At 38.8% G+C, this 25,845-nt stretch overlaps 1 protein-coding gene across 1 annotated transcript in view; it reads right to left on the bottom strand.

Moving 5' to 3' along the window:
- The window catches only part of RAPGEF5 (Rap guanine nucleotide exchange factor 5), a 157,662-nt gene that overhangs the window by 124,715 nt on the left and 7,102 nt on the right, over window positions 1-25,845 (bottom strand). The window contains exons 2-5 of the mRNA XM_068209040.1: window positions 4,294-4,344; window positions 3,074-3,180; window positions 1,950-2,071; window positions 447-615 (exon numbers count right to left, since the gene is read on the bottom strand). Coding sequence (XP_068065141.1) covers window positions 447-615; window positions 1,950-2,071; window positions 3,074-3,180; window positions 4,294-4,344 — 449 coding nt within the window. The remainder of the gene's footprint in view (window positions 1-446; window positions 616-1,949; window positions 2,072-3,073; window positions 3,181-4,293; window positions 4,345-25,845) is intronic.

Below are 25,845 nucleotides of genomic sequence, written 5' to 3'. Positions count from 1 at the left end.
TACAGTAAAAAATTAAAATCAAATAACTGAAGGTACCACATTTCCACCCATCTTGTCAATCCATCTGAAAGCTGATCCTGACACATCACAAGGGCATCTGATCTGCTAATCAATCACCACCAGAGCATCCCTGCTGCCAAATTCATGCCAAGCCTCCAAATGTAAGAGGAGACCAAAAAAACCACATGCCCAGGTAATAGAGCAAGCTAGAGACAGCAAGGTAGTCCCTAAAAACTGTCATATGTCTAAACTCCCTAGTCAGGTGCCCCCATCTTCCTACCCATACTGACTTTCTCAGATGAAAAGCACATCTCTACAAGATTTTTCAACCCCCAAAAGAAAGCTGTCTCATTTGCAAGGTGATTTTGGGGCAAACTGTCGTTATAAGGCCAGACAACTGTAAAGTAGTCAGTAGAAGTTGCAGACAGCTGTATAAGCACACTTACATATTGCACATGTCAATCCTGGGAGGAGATAGTGGCAGTAGTTGAAGTAGGAGCTTTACTCCATTCTTCCATGCTTCCTCTTTCTCAAATTCACAGAAAAGGTACGTACATTCATCCGCTGAGAACTGGTAGAAAACATGACTGTCTTGAAAATAGAGTTGTCTGTCCACTGTAAGAAAAAATAATATTAGATACCCTTTAAACTTTCAGCATGTAAAGATTCATACCACATTCTATATTACACTTGATCTTAATGCTGAGTTATACCATCACACAAGACAAAAGGATTGAATACTCAGCACAGAAACTCTCCTGACCTCTCAGTTAAATTCAGTGCATCCAAACAGGAAAACCCCAAAACCTCAATTTAAAGATGTCCAGGATCTTGAAATTCAACCATTAAGACTGATGAGTGTTTAATTAGTTTTGGAATCTGTTCAGGTTTAGGGAATAAAACCCTTCCTCTTTTTTGTTAGATTTCTGAGTCTCAGTTTCCATTGGTTTCTAAACTGATTTCACTAGTGGTCAGGCACTAGTAAACAAAGTTCAGTAATGGGGATGCAGCCCATCATTATTCCAGCTTCTCCTGGAATTCAGGGCTACTGGATTTGCAGACTAGACCTGGATAAGAAGACGTATCAGTTGTCTTCCCTGAAAAAAAAAATAGAGATTTAATGGGGAAAAAAGGACAGAGTCCAAAGCCAAAAGCACAAGCACCCTGCAACAAGTAATTTAGCCCTTGCTGAGGCTGCATGACCACACATGCTGTCAGTTTAGCTGAAGAAAACCTTAAAGTACACTTTCAGTGTACATATGCAGAAATCTTCCATAACTCCTCACCTTTTCACAAGAGGTTGTCTAGCACAGACCCCAGGATGGGGTATGACCTGAGTTGAGCTACCTAAGTAGTCCCAGCCTCTAAGTAAATTCCATCATCTATCCAGAAACTAGTTACCAATGTAATTATCACCAACCACATTAGTTGGACCAAATCCCTCAGCTTGTTTGGGGAGTTGGAGACAGCAGGGTAGAACCTGGCCTCACCACCATCTCAAGGAGCTGAATCCTCTCTCAACCCATTGTAATTAAAAATTATGGAAAACAGAGAGGAAAGAAAATCATCAATAGCTACAGAAGTCATCTGGTAAAGCCATGATCTGCAGCGACTAAACAGCTGCTGTCTTGTAAGAAACCTAAAATAGCTTGAGGGGAAAAAAAAAGGCTGGAAAAGACATGCACTCTGTCTGCAACTTGATAATAGTCAATTACAGGAATGAAAAAAGGAATGAAATTGCCAAAAACAAGGGATTGATCTTTGGTATTTATGAAATGAAAGGTCACATAAGTGAGCCTCTCAGAAAGATAGTAGAAAAAAGAACTGGCAAGAAAATGGGATCAATCTGTGCTTTTTTCCTTCCCCGCCTCTGATCAAAAGCATGGCTTTTGTCCTATACAGAAGAAAGGGATAGCCTTCCTCACACTGCAAGTACTGGCAGGACTGACCTGACAATATAATGCCCATATCCAGGAGGAGCTGCCACACTCCAACTGCTGTAGATCTGCACTTGACAAAAGGGCACTGCTCCAAAAGCCAGTCTACGAGTTCTGATCCAACACAACTTCTCCTGAAAATAAGCAAAACATCACTTCTTAAACTGCAGTAATGTTAAAGCATTCTTTTATTATAAAGAGCTATTTTTAAAGCTATTGAAAGTCAGCCTTTTTGTTCAGCAGAGAAAACTCTTTGTCTTCAATTGCTAATTTTTGTAAACCTATTCATTTCAAGGGAAGAAATTACATTGGCAAGCCTCAGCGGATACCTCCAGCTACAGTGAGGGAACTTATGTTAGATAGGCAAGTTCCCTTACGTACCTGATTTGCATAGCATACTTTGCTATACATAGCATTTTATCAATTTGTGCTGCATACAGGTCATCCAAAGATGCATAAGAGATAAATAAAATCCAGCTTTTAGCCTCAGCCATTTATCTCCTTTCCAAAAATAGCATAATCAGTACAGCTAAACAATATGTGTAAGACCTTTAAGTACTGCTCTAGGATATACTTAATGTTTCATATTATTGGTAAATGTACATATTTAAATAATAATAGTAGTGGATTTTTCTTAAACACAGGTGTGAATGAAGGGTGCTATAATAGAGAGCTGCACATTTTGGTGTAATTGAAAGCAGGAGGAAGTATTTATGCTACAATGCAACACAAATGGAAAATCACTTCATTACAGAAATATTCCATAAATTACATGCAGAAATCACTGTGTCACTAAATCTTGGAATCCAATTAAGCTCTTTTATAACTCCAAACCATGGCTGAAATGAATACTCTTTCTTTTCAACAAAATAACTGACAAACACTATTGTATATGAAAACCATAAGCAATTGAATTAATGTATATACAATCGAGAGACTGCTGCTTTCTGACAACTGACATTGTGATGTAAGAAAAGACATCAAAGTACATGAGACTTCAATGAATTTTTTAAGAAAATATTTTAATTCTTAATGACATACACAGAATCTGTCAGAATCTGATTTTGTCAAATCAGAGCATAGATAAATGTGAATAAAACTCTTAAAGTTGATTAAAACAAATTATTTTTATTTACCTGCAAATGCCAGTAAGGTACACCCTGTCTTTAATCAGGTCAGAAGCTTGTAGAGTAAAAATATTCCTGAGAGCTCTCCCAGCACAGGAAGAACTTTCTCCATAAATCTGAATGAAAAGAGAAATTGAAAACTGTGACAAACAGGGATTTATTCCTGCTGTAGTAAATTTTCTTGCCACTGTCTGCTCCCTCCCTTTGAGCAATGCCTTCTTCACAGGTAAATGACAAGCAAGCATGCAGTCTCATAGGAAATGTACCCAGCTTCTGCCAGTTGTATCATGGGTTGTAGGTACCCCACGAGCTGGGTTGATTTTAGATTTGCTGTCCTAGAAAAGGAGAGGTTTAACTATCCATCAGCTTTACCTTGGAACAAAAGACAATTTAAATGAAATTGTGTTATTCTAGCAAAGCAGAGACATACGAACCATTGCAAAATCACAAAGATACAGTTTAAAATAAATATAATTTCCTATGTATTTGAGCTAAATAATTTATTTCAAGCCTAATACACACCAAAAGACTATTTTGTAGTCTTTTCTTTTTGTTCAAAACCTTTACAGGTTTCCTACGATAGCTGTAGATCAGTTCATCCATGCATTGCCAGGAGGATGTGGTCCTTCAGAATGGACACACCTCTGATTTCCCACACCTAATTTCTGCCCTGCACCTCAAGACTGCAGATATGTCTGCCAAAACAGAACCCAGCCCAGTCTTCCATAAAACCATGTTCCATCCAGACTCCCTGTACCACTCCTTACTGAAGAATTTACCTTGGGCTTTTATTGTGCTGTTTCCTCACTGTCTCACCAAGTGACACAAAGAACTGACTTGATTCTGTTTGGTTTCACCTTTTTGTTTGTTTGCTTCCTATATTTAGGATTTTTTTAAGGCATATAGAAGAGTCCTGAGGGAGCAAAATCTTGTGACATGCAAACCGGAGTTATCAAAATACTGTAAAAATAAGCTAGACAGTGGCAGTCATTTAAGTGACTGGGAAGCAAGTGCACATTGGAATTAACAACAATTCAGTTTGCAAACTCAGTAATAGCAGGATGTGATTTATAACACACACACACACAAAATGATAACTTCTTGACTGGATTTAACTGCAGGTCACATTCACAAGTACCTTCAAAGCTATGAATAAGAGGTTGAACTGAAGCAGAAGCATTCCTCGCATTTTGTTTGATGAAACAATTAAAAAGAAAGTTCACAAGTACCTTATTTGAAGGAGTTTCCAAATAGGGATTTGAAATTCTTCTGGACAGGGTCTGTAAGATAATTCGGTAGACTGTTAGTGTTGTTATGGTTTTTGCATGGAAAAAAAAAAGTAGCTGCAATCTAGTCTTTTAACTATTGAAATCTACATAAAAAGGATTTATCAAATCATCTGAATAGTCTAACATATATCTCAAAATAATAATTGTTTCACATCAGGAAAAAGGTTTGGTAAACTGAATTATGTGTTTTCTATTTCATTTATTCTTGATCTGGAAAAGAATATGAACAATGAGATGGCAAAGCCTATAGATAACGCACAATTATTGGGTCAGGAAACATCAAAATTGACAGTGACGAATCTCAAGATAAACCTAAAAAATACTGGATGAAAAGACAATATCATGATGAGCTCAACATTGAAATCAGCATGTACTAGAGGGAGAAAATGTAATTACACATACTTTAAAAGCAAACTTTATCAATTAAGTAAAGACACCTCAGGGTCACAGAACCCTTCTCAAAGAAGACCATTCTACTAAATGAAAATCTTAACTGTAGTTAAAAGAAATTAGGATAAATGGTGAATAAAATGGTGACCAGTGAGGAGATAACTAATGTAGATCAGCATTATCTCTGCAGTGCCACATGTTGCACTGGTAACAGCGTCTCAAGAAATGAATGCTCCAATGTTAGAGGTGACTCAGACAATAATAGTAGTAGGAACAATAAAATATTTGGATAAATTTTAATATGAGAAAAGAAAGAAAAGACTGTGACTATTTACCTTAAAAAGGAGAGGTTACAAGAGACATAATGCAATTATGCAGTATAGCACAAAGAAAAGACTAATTTTCTGTGCTCTAATTTATGTTACATGAAAATAACTGATCACTCAATGAAATTAGAGAGGATTCATATTTGAGGAGACAGAAAGGAAAGTAAAAAATAAGTTTTTGCAGCAGGGAAATGCAAATGTCAAAATCTTACGACTGATCAATAAAGATGGGATTTAAAATTATAAAATTCACAGTGAACCAATGCTCTGAAAGGTACACAAGATAAACATCACAAGAATCCAGTTAACCCACTCCTACTCATCATGATCCTTTCATATCTTTATCTATTAAAAGACAAGATATTGCCTATACTGATGCTTACTTGCAGCTTCTATCTTGCTACAAACCACACAAGACACAAATAAACACTGCCTAAAATAAGCCTGTAAGTGGAAAAGAAGACTGCAGATTGTAGAGGTGCACTGGCACTACAACAGGGAGATCATGTGGTGCTCCCTCACATTATTCCAACTTCTAAGCAGCATAATTAATTCCTTGCTTTGAGAAGGATCCAATTCTCACTTGGTATATTTCAATCATAAAAAAACCCCATCGTTCACACCCTGTAAGAATTACAGAATCCAAATTTCAGAAAGACCACCTGCTTTTTCCTCCCTATATTCTTGTTCCTGTATTTTTAGAAAGGGAAAGGATGAGGAACCACAGAGGCATCTATCGCTGTTTACCCTTTCACGCTCATCACAAACCTTAGTGTAGTTGCATGCATTACAGCAGCTCCATATGGAAATACTGTAACATATAAGCCTAATTTCCCTCTCCTGTGCCCAACAAAGATGCTGTAAGAGCACAACACTGCCTCGGATCCCACTTACTCTTCCTAGCCGGCATGTCATTAACACCTCGGTTCTGCAGCAGCCCTACATACCACCACCTTTCTTGGTTGCTGTCCAAGTCTTTCATTCCACAAGCCTCACTCACTGCAGTCAAAGTTTATACATAGATTTCCCTGCTCCCTTCCCAGGCTAGCGCTGACAGAGGACAGGGAGGGTCACCCAGGGAGAATACTGGTACTGCAGTGTGCACTTACATGACAGCGTAAGATGAAGCTCAGCAAAAAGGAAAAATTTGGTTGCCTTCTACAACAGGGTTGCAGTGGTGATGGATAAGAGAAGAGAGACTGACATCATCTACCTGGACTTGTGCAAAACATTTCATACTATCCCAAGCATATCCTTGTCACTAAAATGGAGAGACATGGATTTGATGGATGGACTATTCAGCAGATAAGGAAATGGACACACTCAAAGAGTAGTCAATGGTTTGCTGGCTGTGTTTGATCACCAGTGATGGCTGTGGTTTGATCACAAGTGATGAGTGGTGCCCCTCTGGGACCATATTATTTAACATCCTCATGTTAACATGGGAACATGGACAGTGGGATTGAGTGCACCCTCAGCAAGTCTGGGGATGACAAGTTCAGTAGCGTGACTGATACTCTAGAGGGAAGGGATTCCATCCAGAGAGACCTGGACAGCCTTGAGAGCTGGGCCTGTGCAGTCCTCATGTATTCCAACAAGGCCAAGTGTTAGGTCTTGTGCCTGGGTTGGGGTAATCCCAAACATGGACACAGGCTGGGTGATGAGTGGATTGAAACCAGCCCTTTGGAGGACTTGGGGGTGTTGGTGGATGAAAAACTGGATATCTGCACATGAACCAACTGTATCCTGGGCTGCATCAAAATAAGGAAGACCAGCAGGTTGAGGGCGGTGATTCTGCACCTCTACCACACTTTTGTGAGACCCTCGCCTGGAGCACTGCATTCATTTGTCAGCTTTCCAGCATAATAAAGATGGGGATCTGTTGGAGGAAGTCTAGAAGTGGGCCACTAAGTTGATCATGAGAATGGAGCACCTCTCCCATGAGACAAGCCAAGAGAGTTGGGGTTGTTCAGCCTGGAGAAAAGAAGGCTCCAAGGAGATCTTGTAGTATCTTCCAGTATCTAAAGGAGGCCAACAGAAAGGACATAGATGGACTTTTTATCAGGGAGTGTACTGAAAGGACAGCTAATCATTTACAGGACAGGTAATAATTTTAAGCTGAAACAGGGTAAATTTAGATTAAATATTAGGAAGAAATTCCGAGGAGTCTGCAAAAGGTGTCTGATGCTGAAAACCAGTAGAGAAAAGACCCCAAACTTCTAGTTTATCCTTCAGACCACAAAGTGGTCTTCTGGTGTACAGAAGACAGGAGGAATTCCCTGAAAAGGGACGAGGGAGAACAGGACAATGGCTTTTCGGTGGCAGCCTGGACCCATATCAATGGGGAGCAAAGATGAAACATTGGAGAGACCATGAGAGTACATTTAGCCTGCCATGCAGGAACCCAACCACCCAAAATTTCTAAAAGCATAAGAAAATAGAAACTGGAAAGGAGTAAATAGAACAAAACAGGAAGTGGCTTTCTGGAATAGAAAAAATGATCTTTCATGTTGATGCTAGTGCAGCCTGTGTAATGTTGAAACACTCACTGCAGTTAGGCTGAAATTACCACATAAATTTAGGATTTTTATCCTAAATAAAAATGTTTAACCTAGCTACCATGATAAATCCTGGGGTTTTTTTTTTTCTTTTTTCTCTGTTTTTTTTTTTTTTTAACTTTCCTCAATAAATATTAGGTACTGAGCACACCTCTATTCAGCAGACTGCTTTGGCTGGTGGGGACAAACTGGGCAGTTGCCTACAGGAGAGAAAGAGATAGTGGATAAGTGGTCCAGACTATCTTCAAAGACCCCAGCTTTTGGGTGGCTCTGTTGGAGAAGCGCCGCTCCTCCCTGAAGATATCTGGTAAATATAGGCTGCTCTCCCCAAATTATTTTGATACACATACCGATGGAAAATACATTTGCAAATCACTCTAAGAATGAGCCAAAATTTGCTTTTAAAGCAAATTAATTAGTCATCAAGCAAACAGCTCATCTCTCATGGAAACTACCTTGGAACAGTTATTGATGCCCACGCCAAGTGCTGCTTTCTAGCTACTGCCACCCTGGCATCCCCATGTGCCTGTTCACCAGCTTGAGGAGAAGCTTTGCCAAGCTCCATGTCAGGGAGAGGACAGGGCTATGGCAGCACGTGTGGTGGGACAGGAGACCATATGTGTGCAGGAGATCCAGAGCACTGGGTGCCCTCCAGAACGACTGGCCCATCACACATGAGTAGGTGTGCATAAGCAACTTCATCTTCCCTGCTGAGGATGCAGGAAGAAATAGGCAGTGAGAGGTCCTGTGGGCTGGACGATCCAGAGTCTGAACTATGAACATGGCACAGGGATGGCATCGTCCTAGCTTGGGGACACAACCTGCATTTGACAGGAGAGGGCAGCTGGGACAGGAGAAGGTTTTGGAATAGGACTGCTGGTATCAAATCTGAATACACCACAGAAAATTTAGTCTGAAATTGGGAAACATTATAAAGGAATTTACTGTGGTATTTAAAATCACTAACATCACCAGGAGTAATGACATGAAAAGAATGGGACGATTAAAATAAAGTGAACAGCAAGTAATTGAAACAACCAGGAGGAAATATTTATCTATTATCTATATGTTCAGCTTATAGAACTATAAGCCAAAGAATTAAATATGCTAGGTAGAGTTTTAGAAACAGAGGCTAATTTAATGACTAATCCTACTATGTAAAGTCTATACCTAAGTTTAAATTAGTATTGCTTCAACTGTACAGTTATTTTTAAAACAAGTTGAAAATTTCTGACGTTACTTAAAGTTAAGCATGCGAAGATATCAATGACAATATTTTAATATATCATCATAAACTGATTTTTTAGAGGTTTGGAAAGAAATTCCCCCACAACAAAGTATACTAATGGCTCCACTGGAAAGAACAAGCTGTATCTTACTGTAAGATGCTGACTTAGTTCCTTCCTTGGGAGAGTATTGAACTGGGTCCACTACAGCAAGTCCCTGTGCATTTACTGCAACCTGGTTAATGTTCTGTTCCAGGGCTAATGGTACTGTAGAGCATGGATTTCAGTCATATCTTTTGGAGATACATTTGAATTTTGTCCTCATTTTTAGACCTGGGATTTTGCTTTGGCCACATCTCAGCTTGGGAGAATGGCTTGCCTACAAGTTGCTTGCGCTTTGCCTCCTGCCCAAGCTGTTCCAACAACTGCTGATATTTCTGCCATTGCCAGCACTGCAGTCACAGTAGCATCAGCAAGGCTCTGTACATCTGCTAGCAATTTAATCACCAGCATGCTCAGAAAGAAACAAAGTAAGAGTGCTTCGAGCTCCAGTTCAAGTGCTTTCCTCAGCTGGGATTTAGTGCAGTGGTAGCAGCCAGCAACCTGTCTACACTAGAAGTCATAATGTAACACCTCAAAAGAGGCTATAGAAATTGTAGGGAGATAATAATTTCAAATATGGAACAGAAATGTTTTGCCTTTCTTCTAAGAGCATCTGATACTCATGAGCAGTTAACAGGAAAAAAAGACAAAAATGGGAAGGAAGAATTTCATTTTTAGTCAGGATTATTCCTTTTACTAAATCTTCTAAAGTGGGATTTATTTTGAAAATAAGAGAAATGAGGAAAGGCAGAATCATGGCTTTTCTTCCCCAGTAAATTGTTCAAACTTCCACTCCAGATTTTTCAAACATATAGGTTTTTCACTGGTTGTGTTTCTAAAATATGAGCATAATATTCCGTGCTTTGGAATTTGTAATGTGGGATCAAACTTTACCTGCTTTCAGTTTACAACACACTCACCAATATTTGTCTGTTTGATCAGAGCTTAATTTGCAAACATGCCCATGATCAACTCCACGCTGCTGGGCACTTCTAGAAACATTTTTGTTATGTACAAATATAACAAAACAATTGTTCATAGTTTCAGGGCACTGTCACTATGTCCCTAAAGAATTTAGTATAACACTCATGCATTTCAAATTGGATTACTCAGTATCCTTAAAATTAAGCAAATGCTTCAGTGTTGTTATTCCCTAAATATAAATAGCCTGAACAAAAAAATAATCTCATTTTGAAATGCACACGGTGTAGCACAGATTACCTGGTAAAGAGATCATTTCTATTCCCTGACAGGGGGATTTCTGCAACTACTGAACACCTGAATCCTAAATTGTCTAGTGTGTTCACAAAGGAAATTATATATTCAGACACACATCCAAAAAGAATTTAAGCATCCAAACCTAAAATACACTTTCACAAGTACTCATGCTGGAAACTTCCCACATTCCAACCATGAGAGCGTATGGAAAAGGATCACAAATAAAGCTGAATACAAATTCACTCTCAAAAACAATCATCTGCTTGTACTTTTCTCTCCAATGATCATTCAGATCTAAGAATACGGTGGCTCAGGAAAAATTTTTAAAATCCACCAGATGTATTTACTTAATTTTCCTCAGGCTTCTCTCCCACTCCACGTACAAATCAAAAAGTAATTATTTGTGTCTCAACCAGATTTTGTTCTCTTGTTATGAACCATGACAATGATAATGCCATAAGAGCAACAGAAACCACTGCAACTGTTACAACTGATAAAAACCCATGGGGGTTTTTTATCAAAAAGATTTGCTGGAGTTGCTAAAAGCAAGCAGCTACAATAATGAGTGAGTTTCCACCCTAGCCCTGATCTGAACACAAATCCTGAAACAAAGCTGGGCTGTACCTGCCTGGTACACCCTCCTCAACCTGCAACACAAGAAGGCAGTAATTTCTGCAGGAGTAAATGCCCATTTATTCCCAGTGCTTACTCATGCCAGGCAAGAAGTGGGGGGAGGGAGCAAAAAATTTCCGAACAATATGACTTATCCCTTTGCCACCTTTGAATTTTTGCATTTGACATCACCTGCTACTGTCTAAACGACAGCTGTTTTAAGCAGAAGTAAGACATGGGTGTTGTGTTTAGTAGAGGAAACGCTACTGTTGTTTGAAGGTGGCTGGATATAGGGAGTGCTGTCATGAATCCAAATCCGTTTCCATGTGGCAACAGATTTTTTTCTTGTTGCTAAGGCACAGCAAGCAGAGTTGGTGGGGAAGCTAGCTGACTTTCAGCAGATATCATTCATATGAAATCATAGAATATGCCTTTCTGCCAATAATATTTGTAACAAACAACCTTCCCCCACTGCTCCACTTGAAACCCACTGTCAGAATTTACGGGTAATGAAGTATAACCAATGTGACAGTTCTTTGCATTAATATTTATTTAAGATTAAATATAAAACCCTTTATAAATGATCTTTTTTATAAAGGAAAGATCTTCTCCTGATCATCCTAAACTTCATACACTTAAGTGTAGCATAAAGAGGTCAAAAAGCTGTAAAAAGAAAAATCTGTATTCAGCAGAGCTTGCAATTTAGTGTTCCTAGGTGAGCCTGAAGAGCTCTCTGGAGAAACCCAAATGAGTCATTAATGAAAGAAAACCAAGGAGGTATTGTCATCTATTTTCTGTACAAAAAGAACTTATGACATAAGTTATTTCACAAAGGGGAAACCCACAACCCATGGTTCATTCTCACTTCCTCCAAAACAGAAAGAGATGTGAGAAGAAAATGACAATCTTTATAAAGACAAGCAGTGCTCTTTATGTTTAAAGACTTATTTCTGAGTCAGCGACAATTAGGGAAGCTATGCATTTAGAAGCATTTCTTTATTTTCCAGTACCTAGCAAACTAAATATGGCTGAATGGGTTTATGCTTCAAACAAATCTAATTTTTACTTATCTGGCATAAACCATCCACTTTCAAAGTCTCTGGAGCCTAGCAAGGAGTGTAATTTAGTGTGCAAGAGCAAAATTTATTCTCAATGCCCTTTTCTATGCCTAAAATAAGCTAATTAAAGAAAAGAATATCATAGAAGACAATATCGCAGGGCTGGCTGGTTTCTCTCCACCCTCTTCCTCAGTCCTACCATAGCGAAAAGCCCAGGATAAATCCAGCTTCAGGAAGGCACCAACACAGGCTCCTCCATCTGTATCCTCTGCCTCAAATAAAGCTGCAGCATCCTGACACGCACCCGGATTGAGAGAAAGGGAGGAGTGGTGAGCCAGCAGAAGGGGATACCTTGGTAAGGAAATTTATGTTACTAAAGAAAGGAGACAGCCACCCTCCTGCTAATGATGAGTTCCATGATCAGATTAAGTATTCTGAAATACTGCTGCTGACAAGAAGGTCATGTCCTCTCTAGACCTCCTGCTTCAGCTCCCCATTCCTGCCGCTCTACTCCTTTGTGCTTCCACGCGTGTCCATGAAGCCACATCCTGAACCAAGCCAAAGGGCCAATGGCTTTGAATCGGCTCATTAAATAGAGATTCATTTCAACAGAGATGGTTTCCCTCGGTGGGGTCACTGGGGAGCCACACAAACACGATCCCCAGCAAGGCGACCAGCGGGGGCACAGGCAAAGGCTGTGGGACAAGGAGGGAGGCAGGGAGGGACAGCTGTGCTCAGAGGAAGCATTTGTTTATGCTGTATTAAAACTATCCAAGGAATGATGGCATAAAGCACATCTAATAAATCCTTTTTATGTTGACAGAGCAGAGACACTGCTCTGTCAACATAAAAAGGAAGTTAACTATGCTCACAAAAAATGACAATACAAAAATCAAGGGTGTCAGCAACGGGGGGGAACTTCACTTCCAGCTTCACATAAATGCATCAGCTGAAGCAAAACACAGTTCCCTGTCATCTACAACTGTAGGCTGCATGGGCATAGTTTGTAATACAGAAACAGAGTTTAAACAAGATTTCTCTTTCTTATAAAGACAGAATGGACGTTTCAACTCATATGCTAATATAATGTTTGCAGTGAGATTTCATTAAATTTGGAAAGAAATAATTAGAATTTTACTGCTTTTTATCACACTTTATATAACATTAAAATATGCAGAGTACACTTAATTGTCTATTCATGTTCCTTCGTTAGCTAAACTTTATTGCAGCATTTGTGCTCTCATTTGCCAGTTCAGCCATACATTTCCTAATGCTACCTTACAAAATTCCCAGTGCATTTCACTCTTCCTGGCTGTCAGCAACATTTCACAGGAAAGCAGTGTCCTCCCTTTCTTCCAGTAAAATAATAGGCTCTGTACAGGCTGTCACCCTAAACATTTAACAATATTGCTGTACTTAATATTTTTTTAAAACTTAGCACCTAATAAATACAGTAGATGGTCTTTGTCATCTACCCTTGTGTCCCTGGCCACCAGCATCTGGTCTGGTTTTGATCTGGAGGGCAGCACATAAGATGGGTAGGGGGTTTTTAGAGATTGCTAAAATTTTTTGTAGCAGCTAATATTTCTAATGATGCAAACTATAATTTGATAGTACACTATTTGGAGCTTTCAAAAGAATGTGCACTGGATATTTCAGACTACAATTAAAACGACGTTCCCAGTGACAGGTCCCTGTTTATTTTCAGATAAATCTAAATGAAGACACCAACAAAAGAGTTAAAAGAGAGCTCAGGAGTAGGAAAATGCAGATTGTCTGCATACTTAAAAGCTTTTCAAACTACCTCTGTTGACATGTTTCTTGTGTTGTCAACAAAATACCTACTCAAGACACATTTCCAAATGAAAAAAAAAAAAAAGAAAGCAGCACAGCACATCTTCTTAGCAAAGGCATTCTGAAAGCCAGGATGCCTGACTTACAAGCATGCATTAGCAAAAAGAAATTTATGAGGAAATTGTGTGTCAAACACAAGAATAAATGCTCAGGTTGTAAAATCTTCTTCCTGGAGCTTCCTGGAACTTTACCAACAGCGTCCTGCACAATTTCTCTGGATTTGAATTTTGTCCTGCACAGAGCAGGGCTTGGATCAAACAACCTTGTGGAGTTCCCTTAACACCCAAATATTTCTGTAATTGTCTCCTGCTCCACCACTCCCAGACAATTTAATTCTGCTAGTCCAACTGGCAGTACCAGGCATGGGAGAAAAAGTTTGTGGAGCTTCAGGGTAACCAGAAGTACATTTCTAGGTGCATTCTGTGTTTAGAAAGAGGCTCCTAAAATCACAGATTTTCATGTTAGCCTTCCACCAAAACTTTTCCCCATCACATTACCCACTGTGGCAGGTCTCAATTGCTGAGATAGCCCAGCTGTCAACATTACTGCAGATAATAGTGGTGCCAGAACCTGACCTTCAGCAAGCCACATTTCTCAGAGGTAAAATATAATAAAAAATTTAAAGCAGACAATCAATTAAGTGATTCATCTCGCCTGTCATGACTAACCACCCACCATGCAGGCATAAGTTCAAACGTTCCCTCTCTGGTGTCAGGCAAAACCAGCATGGTTGGGTACTTGATTTTTGCCAGCACAGACTCAGGAACCTCCAGATGAACTGGCCCCATAACCCAGCTGCAAGAATGCTCAACTCTGCCACAAGAATTCTAGCAAACAGCAGAATGGCAAAAATATCCAAGATTGCTGCAGCTATTTCAGTGAACGCAGATGCAGGAACAAAACCCCAAATATTAGCAAATAGTCAGGAAATCAGCTATGAACGATGACGACAAATGGCTAAAAATGTCAATATAGAGTGCATATATTATTGAATAAGAAAATCCATTAAAATCTTCATTCATTCAGAAGCAATTTATAATTAAAGAAACAGTTTTATAGTTTTCAGTAACTAAAGGAACTTTAGTGTTTCAAGTATAAAAAGATGAAATTAAAATTCTGTGCTCTAATTATGATTTATGCAAATACCTCCCATTAAATTGCATTTGCAGTTTACTGTTTGAAAAAAGCCTGTCTTTCTGGCAACTTTCTTTAAATTTTCTTTTAATAGGCTGCACACAGATTGTCCATGATAGGGTTTACAAGTGCACAAAGGTATGCTTTTAATGCCCCTATAATTTAATGTCCCTGATCCCAGAGAGCCCTGTTTTTACCACTGCCTGCACAGAAGGTGGGTCACTCAGTAATTTCCCAAACCTTCTTCCTATTAGGAGAGCGCAGTTACTCCTTTCTGGTACAAGACATTCAAACTCTTTCCTCTTTGTTTCTGAGAAATTGATTTTCTGATTTCACAAGTGGCACACTGGGAAAAGCACCAGACTGTTCAGTGTACCTCAGTTTTACTCCCGAATATGGTGTGGTCAAAACATTCAGTGAGGCATTTCCCTTCCCATGCAATGGCAATGACCATGAGCACACTCTGGAAGCACTTTGAGAGCCACAGGTAAAAATCTGCTACCAGCTAAGGGCTAGAAGGTCACAAGATCTCTTCCACATACCCAGGGAAGCCCCACTCTAAGTTCAGATACTTACAGGACATTTAAAGTGCAACAAATCTAGAGTAAAACTGCCAACTTCTGCTTTTCTTGCTTCTGAGGTTTTCTGAGAGCAGGAACATCCTTGAGGGTGGGTGAACAAGCTCTGCTTAAAGAATTTTGCATTACAGCCTTAATAGTTTGAGGCTCTGAAGTGCTGTGGTTTGTATTGGCAGCGCTCCGCTACGTGACCTCTTGGGAACAATAATAATTTCACTGACAGTAGCTCTTGGCACAAACCAGTGCCAACCTACTATGAACCAGAGAGTGGGAGTTCTTAACCACTTCCAGAAGAACAGCTGTAATTTACTTTTTTGTAGGGAGAAACTATTAAAGCGTAACTACTTTAGTTTCATTAAGCAGTCAAGGCCTCTGTACAGAGAACTAAAAAGCACTCAATATGCAAAGAAAGAATAAAGCTTTCCCTTAGATCACACAAGCAGTTTTGGCAAAATACATCAGGAACTCCTCAACTGCTCTTGGCAAAGCCTCAGAAATACTTGGAACTCAGCTACCAGCACCTTCAAACCATCTGCAGAGTGAGATCTAATTCTGATCACCTTGCAAATCTTTAGTCTGGCCATTAAAGCAGGAACAAATGAAAACTCAAGTGCAAACTGCTCCAAAGGGATGTTTGTCACCTCTGAGATGGGGAGGGACCTGAGAAACAGGGCAGTTCAAAAATATCTGAATTTTGCAATGTGGCAGAAACCACTGCATGCCCATCATTCAATCCCAACTGCTTGGCACAAAGAGCAATGTGGAAAGCAGTGTGCAACAACCGTTAGATATGGAATATGATTCGACCATGAAGAGTCTAGAATAGATGAGCAACCAGCTCATCTATAAAAAGCTGCTTAGGTAAATTTAGCTTTCACCAGACTGAGAGGTTACAGAATCAGACAATATATATGCAAGACACAGATGAGTTTGGTATATTTCTTTTTGCCTCAGTAAAACTGCTCAAGTGTCAAGTAGCTAAGAGATGTAAATTTTACTTAGTATGATAAAATAAAAACCAAATAATACAAATGACATATGTTGTACAAATTGATCTCATAAGAAAGTAAAAGATGTCCTCAGCACCCCCACGAGGTCACAAATACAGTTCAGGCATCTTCAGACAGGAACTTCCTTTGTGAAACAGGTTCAAGAAAGGAACACAGCCTTTCAAGTGAGGCAAGACTTTCACCCTAATGAGACAGATTTCCTTAATTATATTCTTTATCCTTAAATTTAATTACCTGCCTTTCTCCTGATATATATCTTTATTTTCATTCTTTATTCATAGAAACTATTGTTTGCACACGTTTGATATTATTAGCACATGGATATGTCACATCAGGTTTATGCTGTATTATTTTGAATTTTCTTGCTGCAGATTTAGTCACTCTAAATTTAATTTAGTCTGTAAGTCCTTCTTCCTACTGCTGTAGGAAGTTTGATCCCTATGGGGAAGGGTTTTCTTTATCTCTTGAGATTTTCCGGCTGGTACCAGGGAATTTTCTCTTTTTGACTTCCAGTTTTGAAAGACAGGACCTTGGTCCAACAATAGACTTTTGAAAATATCATTAATAGAATCTGTCCTATTAGGGCTCTCTGTGTTTGTTATTTATTTTCAAGACAGCATGGGCCTTCAGAAGTGATCCCTACACCTCTCCTCAGGCTTAGACTATGTTCTGATGTACAGCCAAAGTCAGTTTAAACAAAATGTCACAAAATTTGACAAGATACTATGGCAAGATTAACGTCCTCTGAAATGATAACCCCACTCAAATTCACAGAAAAAGAATATATTAAACTGTGTTCCACTAAACCTTTTGTGGAGAAAGTACCTGTGAAAAAAAACTATTTTAGGCAGCCTAACTAAACAAACAAACAGAAAAATCTTGCTTCAATTTGTCCCAAATCAGTCTCTTGTCTCCCATGATGTCAATAACTTTCCTCTAGCAAAACTAGACCTGGCATTTAAAGCAGAAAGTTCCTATCCTTTTTTCCATTTTTTAATGCATTACAAAGCCTTTAAATTACTTTTAAGGCACATTTGTCCCTACAAAAGAAAGATACTACTCCATAAACAGGAAAAAAAACCTTCACAATTTGAGAGTCAAAGGATTAGAAGATTTTTCTACTTTCTACATCTGATTAAATTATCTGAATTAATTAACCTTTAATTACATTTGCAACTATTATCTAGCTTTCCATCCCAACAGAAGTCCCGCCATATGATATCTATATCTTAGTCAATCTCATATTCAAAAGCATATGCAAAAGAAAAAAACTGCTAGAGTATAAATTAGCATGAAAAACATGTGTGCAGTGGAAAAACATCCACAGTATTAGAGCAGAGCGGGATCTTAGGTGAATTGTATGTTATGAAACTGACCACACGTGTCTGTTTAAGGTGTCTGTTGACAAAGAGGTTGAACTCTCTAAGATTTCAAAAGATCTCTGTACATCAGGTGCTGGAAGGAAAATTACTCCTCCAGAGGAACTGTTGTTTTAAAGCAGAAGTCTTTTGGCTTGAAAGTTGTGGATTACTTTTTCAAGGCTGTTTCAAAACATACAGGAGGCAGCCTGCACCTGCAGAATCTGAGATAACCACCCAGGAGAATACCTCATCCCTCACTGGAGGCAGCAGCAGTAGCACTGTAACTATTTTTAAAGAAATACTCATTAGAACACGTAAGAGGGACACAATGTGAACAGAAGCTTACTTATCAGTTGTGTGAATGGGACATACAAAAGAAAAGCAGAATAGCCTCTGCGTTACTCACAGCCAAAGTACAGCTGAGTGTATCCTGAACAGAGCAACCACAAAGAGCCAGCAGAACCGTCTGCTGATGCCAGAGTACAATCAGAGGAAAGGGCTCACATATCACTGCCTTTCTACAGGGTCATGTTTCCACCACCTGAGGACAGCCAGGCCCGGCAGCCAGCACTAGGAACAGCACACTTGGAGGAGCCTCTGGTCACCAGACTAAGGAGCAGCTCATGCATTTCATGTGCTACTTGAAGCTGCACCCTTCTTGCCCTGCCACACACACACCAGTGTCCAGGACCCTTCAGGGTCCCCCTTTATGTACCCATGGAAAGCAACAACATAGAACTGAGCCACCTTCTTCTGCCTCACCATGTTAAATCTTTATCCTAAGATCCTTGAGGGAGTGCTTTGTCCCCTGAGAATAAAAGGAGGCAAAGACTGACCAGATTTTTTCAGTCCTAGGGGCAAAGAGAATTAACTCTCATATTCTTCAATATTCTGCATCACAGCCAATGCTTGCAACACTGATCACTTCAATATGCTGCTACCCTCCTTCCACTTACCCACTGTATCCTAGTTACCAGCCTACTCAGTTTTCAAAGTCACTAATAAACCTCATTTTAAGTCAGCAAATGTTTTGTGACCTACGCAAAGCAGGAGGTGGGAGAGATGGGGAACTGCTGTCTTGAAAAGTTGGTTCAAGAAATATGCACATGGAAAATTATAATTTAGATTGAATTCAGGGAAGAAAAATTAGCCAAAGAGTTAATATAAGGCATTGTTCCCTCCATAGTGACTGATCTGTCAGAGAGTAGCAGAGATGTTCTGTGTTTCCATGAACACTAACAAAAAGCAAGATGTCAGTGACATCCTAACAAACTGCTGGGACACTTGGTTTACGTTCATCAATTCACCAAAGCAGCCTGGGCAAAGTAGGTAATTTCTGCTCAAACTCTTTCAGCCTCTTCATCATGACAATCTCCAAAGCCCATCCAGCTCCATTGCTTATTCTGCAGCAAGAACATATGACCCAGGGGTTAAACTCTGGCCCTAGAGCAGACCGATGGCAAATCACCACTAACTGTAAGAGACCTTCATTTTGAGATACTCTGTCTTCAAAAAATAGTTGATGCTCACCCCTGTCACCTTGCTCACTGCTCCATCCTTTCCCACACTATTTTTTAGAGGTGACTTCAAACTATCCTTATCTCAATGGAACTACCACCACAAACCACAAGGGCTTCATCCATTTTATCCAAACCAGCCTAAGTCTATGGGTTGACTACCTAATTGGTAGCTTGCCAAACACCAGAAATAACTGTACCAAAATTAAAAGGAGTTTACAAAACTGTTTGGTATGAAGATACATACACAGAGACTTCTTCAAAATGCAAAGCTTTCAAAAAAAGATCAACAGAAAATTTTCACCTCTATCTAATCTATTTTCTACTTTTTCTTTATGCAATGCCATAATGTCTGTTTTGGAAACTGGACACACCAGCAGAAGTTAACTGAAGAGGGCCTCTAGGACATTATTCCTGGTCAGTAAACCCTTGCCTTGGAATTCACCTCCCTGCTCCCTCCATCAGGAATCAAAAGATCAGATGGGTTCATGAACAACAAAGTAATGGGAATGGGAACACTCTGGGGTTTGGAAGATTACATGGGAGGTTTGTTTGCATGTTTTTAGCATGCCTCATGCTTGTTGACATTTTTAACCTCTTCACTTGTGCCAAGAGATAACAATGACTAACTTAGGAGGGAAAAAGTCATGGTATAAAGAAACAAGCATACACATACTGAAGCTGGAGTTGGCTCAGGCTGAAAAGAAGATGACTCACAGACCCTCAGCATTTAGCTTTGTTTCTAAAAATCAGATAACACCAAGAACTGCTAAAGCAAGGGATAAAGATGCAGTCTTTTTTCTTGCTTAACTCAAAATAAAAAAAAAATAAAATCAGGTTTCCATTTCCAGAAGTTTCATAAAATTTACCATTAGCTTTTCAGTGACCAGGGACAGTTTTTAACAAGAAATTATTGTCTCTGGATAGTTTCTTGGAATTATTTCTATTTACAGAAGGGACAAATGTGATGTTTCCGTATCGACTCCCACCATCCTGCCATAAATTTTCCTGTAACATGTTTTGCTATTAACAAACAACTGAAGTAGGTACTTTTCTACAGCCAAAATAAATGTATTCTCAAAGAGCCTAAGTTCATACTGTTTTTAATCAGACCGCAACTCTGATTTTATAGAAGTATTGCTCTGTTAGCTACACTTTTCTGCTTAAATGCAAAAGACCACTTACTGCAAGGACATTTTGTGTCTCTGTTTTCAATGAAGTGCTTTAAAAGAATAGAGAACAAATGCCTGTAATGTGACATTCTTCAAAAGACTTTGTTAGTTTACCTGCTAGATAGGTTTGTTCCTAAATGCAGTTCTGCCATAAAGTTGCCTAAGCAGAAAAATAAAAATAAATTATTTTAAAAACAACAAAAAACGACACCTTTCTTCACAGGTATTTGTTCTTTAATGTATTGGAGCAGTAGCTACTTAACAGCTTATTCTCCACTCCATCACTAGACCTTTTAAAGAAAATATTGATAGGAGCAGGATCAAGATAAATTCTTGCAGAAAGCTCTGCTCAGAGATTATTTGACAAAGTTGTTGGTTACTAGTCTGTGGAAAGCCTTCCAAAGACTTGTCCACCCAACAAACAGGAGCTTCACTGGTCATGAATATTCTTACATTCCTTAGAAGAACAGCAAGCCTTTGACAGAGCATGTTGCAACAAACTCAAGACTGACGTGCTATCAGCTGCTTCTCTCGTATGTTCAGAGACCACCTACACAGCAACACTCCACAGCTGTACCTCCAACTTCAACAAGGACAGTGTGGACTCACCCTAGCATAGAAAACTCCTCAAAGGAAGCTAAAGCAGTCTTCTGTGTGTAGACAAAATATAGTAGTTGATCAAAAACACAGAAATAATCAAGGACAAGAACAAGATTAAACGGACTGTTTTCATTGTGAAAAGGAAAACAAAGATGCCCCAACATGGTATCTTAGGCTGGATGCTGTTTCATGAAATATATTTATGATGTCAGCATTAAGATAAGCAAATTTTGCTCATACAAATTTGGTTAGTCACAATCAGAAGCCTATAAACAGCTTCAAATGGACCTAGTCAAAGTAGGTAAGTAAACGGTGCTATATTATGTTTATGCACATCAAAAGCAAGGAAAAGTGTGATGACAATTTATACAGCTTTAAATTATTTATACAGCTAAAAGAAAGCAACCTGAATGGCTGGGAAGACATTTTATATGAAGAACTAATCAGTGGCACCAGGAGCTCTGCAGAGATAGCAGATTGTTAGGATGAAAATCCTACATGATGGGGAGAAGGAGGAAATTGCATGATTTATATGAAACAGTGGTGCAGCCTCACCTAGAATATTACATTCAGCACAAGCCATCACTAGTTCAAAGGGATACTGCAGAACCAGACAGAGTTCAAAATAAGGTAACAAAAATGATTACAGCATGGAAGGAGTCATCTAAAGAGACTGGAATTGCTTGCTTGAAAAACAGCTGTCAAAAAGAATAAAAAGTCAAATGTACAGAAGTTGGAAGTTCCCTGCCTCATAGGAACAGAGCAAGGGTCCCTGAAATTTAAGGTAGAATATTCAAAACTGATCAAAACTAAATGTTTTCATCAACAACAGGATAAAACAAAACTCAGTTTTCCTTCCCTTGTAAAGTTATTACTAAACCCTACAGAGAAGCTTTGTAAATTTATGTTTCAAGATGAGTCTGAAAACAAAACACTATCCAGATTCATTAAAAGACTGGCTTTGTAGATGCACAACATGAAAAGCTGTAACTAAAATGGTTAATGGTAACAAGCCCCCAGCACAAGAATATAAACTATGTGACTATTTGAAACTAGGGGGAAAACAAACAAACAAACAAAATCCAAAACAAAAAAAAAGTGTGGGAGACAGGCAGCATTTGCCCACACACTCTCTTGAAATCACAAGAAACATTATATTTATGGCTAAAACTGTTACCTGTTAGATTAACCTTAAAACTTATGGGTACAGGACTAGATGAACCATCATCTTGACCCATTAGAATATGTTTTTACCTACTCTAGGTTCCTCTGAAATAATTGCTTTGGGTTTTTTCAAATAAAACCTCCACCAGTATAGTGTAAATATTTTTTGCCACACTGAATTGCAAATGATCAGTTTATAAATGGAACTCTTTAAGCAGACCTTCAGGTAAATTCTCAGTTTATGCATACACTGTAGGAACTGAGGACAGATATCTGAATGGAAAAATAACAAAGAGACATCAGTCCTAGTATTCAGCTTGGAAACTCACCAATATTAATGCATGTCCTGGCAACCTAAGAGCCCTATTGATCTGCAACTATTCATTCAAGTGCAGTGAAAGCCATAATTAGATAAATAGCTTTGGTAAAATTAATCTGAAACTCATTTGTTTTGTTTAATGAGATAAAACAAGAAATTAAAAATCTGCTTAATGTTCCTCTTAGTATCCTTCACTACAATAGTAAAAATATAAATAAAGACATATCAATTTGACTGCCATTATTATTTTTTGCAGTTTATGTATTTTGTTGCAGCAATTGCCATCAAAGGCCATAGACACAAAGACACTGTTTATTAATTACTGTGCTCCAACAGGCTGAGTATTTTTATCAATCGCTTTTATACATGTGGAAGAAAGAGAACAGGTCTTTTAATCATTTGCAGACGCTCTTTGAGCTGACAGAGTATAACTTTAGGTTGGTCTGCATGGTATACGTTTTTCAAGTATCAAAAATCCAACTTTAACATGATTATGCCATTCTTTGTGAATGGGAATTAAAGTCTGTTTAAGTTTTCAAAAGTGGTTATAACAGTTAAATCTAACAGGATTATTAATTTTTGTTCCTTAAATATTTTTTTCCCAACAAAATGCAAGAAAGGCTACTTTAGAGTATTGCCACACACAAACCAGTTCTAGCACGGACAGATGCTACAGTTTATCCTGCTCAAGTCAAAACACACTTAAGCTTAGGATAGGTTGTGTCCTCCTCTTTCTTCTTTGGCAGCTAACTGCTGGATTCTGTTCCTTTTCTTTTAGGGCTTGGATTTCCCACGGTCTTCCTTAACAAACACCACACAACACAGTTTGTCCTGAAACACAGATTCAGCATCAGACTCATTGCCCACACCCCCAGATTTATTTTTACTGCCAGGAGGCTTCAGGCACTGCAGAAATGACAGACCACAACAAAGCGCTGGATTGTACATGAGCTGGGATCAAGAGCAGGTCTAAGAGATACTTTTGTCTCATTCCTTCAGCCACCCAATAAACAACTGCTTTGCAACTTTCAGAGCTAACCCTGTGTGCGTGCATTGTTTTTCTCCCCTTCTTTCCATATCTAAAAAACCAATTGATGTATCACTGAACTGCATTCACCTATGGGATGAAAGGGAGCATCTGCTCAGCAGCGTGCAGCAGCAGTCTATTGCAGCAAATTATTATCATCTGGAATTACAAAGTGTTTTAGGTCCACTGGGTCTAGCTCTCTTGGCGAGAACCTGGCCAGAAAACCACAATTAAATGCTTATCATCTTCAAAAATGTATAAACAAACCCCAAACACCTACTCTCTCCCCCTCCCCCAAGCCACATCATAAATTCTTGATGTTCACAAGTGGTCTGGACCTCAATCTTCTGTTGGGGTTTTTCTGTAGGATTTGAGGTTTGGGGTCTTTTTTTTTGTTTGTTTGTTTCAGATTTTAACCCAAAATGCAGTACTTCCTCCTCCTTACTGACCTACAAACTGCACACCATCTACTTCATCATGAAGGGCATGGTTTGACAGACATTTCTTCCATCAGTGGTATCATTTCAAGCAGCCACTGCTCCTTGCTTGGTGCCACTCATTCCACAGTCAGAGAGCAGATACTGACACATGCATGACCTTCAGAGAGGCTCAGAAGGGGCAGCTGCTGGAGAAGCTACCACAATAAAACACACACACACACACAGAGAGAGATAAAACACACCCCATAATTAAACAAAAGATTCTCAACTATTTCTTTCTTTATTGCTCTAACTCGTGTATCCTATGCATGCCTGTTACATAAAGGCTTGAGTAGGAGGTTCAGGAAGCAGGGAAAGAAAGGCAGTCTCCTCAACAACCAGGAAAAAAAAAGTTGCAATCCTGACAACCAGTATTTCAAAAAAAGGAAATAATCTGGCATTTTAAGATTTAATGGGTTAATTCAGTTCTAAAACTGAAGGCAGAAGATCCTTACTGATGCTATGAATATACATCTACTGCTATTTATGGAGATTGAAGGGCTTTTTTCTCCTTCAATCAGCAGAATATTTTCTTTTAGCACTATAAAAAAGTATATTGACTTTGAATCAGTTAGACCACTGTGCCTTTCTGCAAGAAAATATCTTTCAAAAAAGGAATTAATCAGAGAAAATTGTATACCATAGGATTTAAATAATTAAATTAATGACTGACCCTAGCTTAATACAATGTCTGTAAGAAGATCATTTTACAAGGTCAGACTAACCCAAACCAAACAATAATAAGTTAACTGAGTTAAAAGGCATAGTGACAATTATGAATTGCTACTGCATTTTATACCTAGAATTTGCAAGTACTCACATCCTGCTTCCATGGCTTTTAACTTTAGAGCCCAAATGACTTCTTTTTTATCCTTAAACTCATGCCAAAAACACAGGTGTAACAAAAAATGTTTAAATAAAAAGGTGTCATGGATAAAGTTTATACCTCACATACTCGACATATTCTGCTTTGGTTTTTTGTTGGTTTTTGTTTTTTTTTTTCCTTTTTGAAAAGCTATCACTGTCTTTTCAGCATTTTCATCAGTATAAAAATGCACAGCTTGCTTTGCAATTTCCTCACGGTGCAAATGGAATTCAAGCCACTGGGGACATACAAGTAACAACAGCTGAATACAAATCTTAACAGAGTTTGTCATAATTGTACAGTATAGTGCTGTTCATTCATCCTGGCAGCTGGGAAATCTAGTGTGAATTAACCAATAATACAGGTTTGTAATCAAGCAAATTAAAGTATAAAATTCTACTTAGTGAATTTTGTTTATTTTCCTGTATGTATGTAACTAAGGGGACAATCAGCTCACTTTAAATCAAGAATTTCAACAGGATATAACACTAGCAGAAGTTTTGCAAATACACTAATTTTACTTCAGTGGAGTTGATCTTATTTCCTACATAGACTTCCTTAATAGGTTTCCAAGCCATACACAGAAGTACCACATCTGAGGATCTGCCAGCTACATCCCTTAGGAAGGGGAGCAAAACCAAAAGTGAAACCAGAGAGATCCTTGTCCAACCAGACAAAAAAAAAAAAAAAGGCTGATCAAACTTACTTCTGCTGTCCTTAACTAAAGATATATTTTCAACACAATAGGTACTTAAAGTCTGAGCACAGGCAAAATGAGCTCAAGGTATTTTCAGCTGGAGCTCAATTTGCAGCATGGAAAAGAGGTTACAGTCAAGTGTCTGGTTTATGGTAGGCAGGTTAAAGAGAGGCTTATGAGGATGTGCTCTGGAGCAAAGCAGTGAAAGGAAACAGAACCTCTCCC

Source organism: Anomalospiza imberbis, chromosome 1 (genome assembly GCF_031753505.1).
Source record: "Anomalospiza imberbis isolate Cuckoo-Finch-1a 21T00152 chromosome 1, ASM3175350v1, whole genome shotgun sequence".
Lineage (NCBI taxonomy): Eukaryota > Metazoa > Chordata > Aves > Passeriformes > Viduidae > Anomalospiza > Anomalospiza imberbis.
Note: the sequence above shows the minus strand (reverse complement) of the source record. Positions and strands in the feature narration are given on the sequence as shown.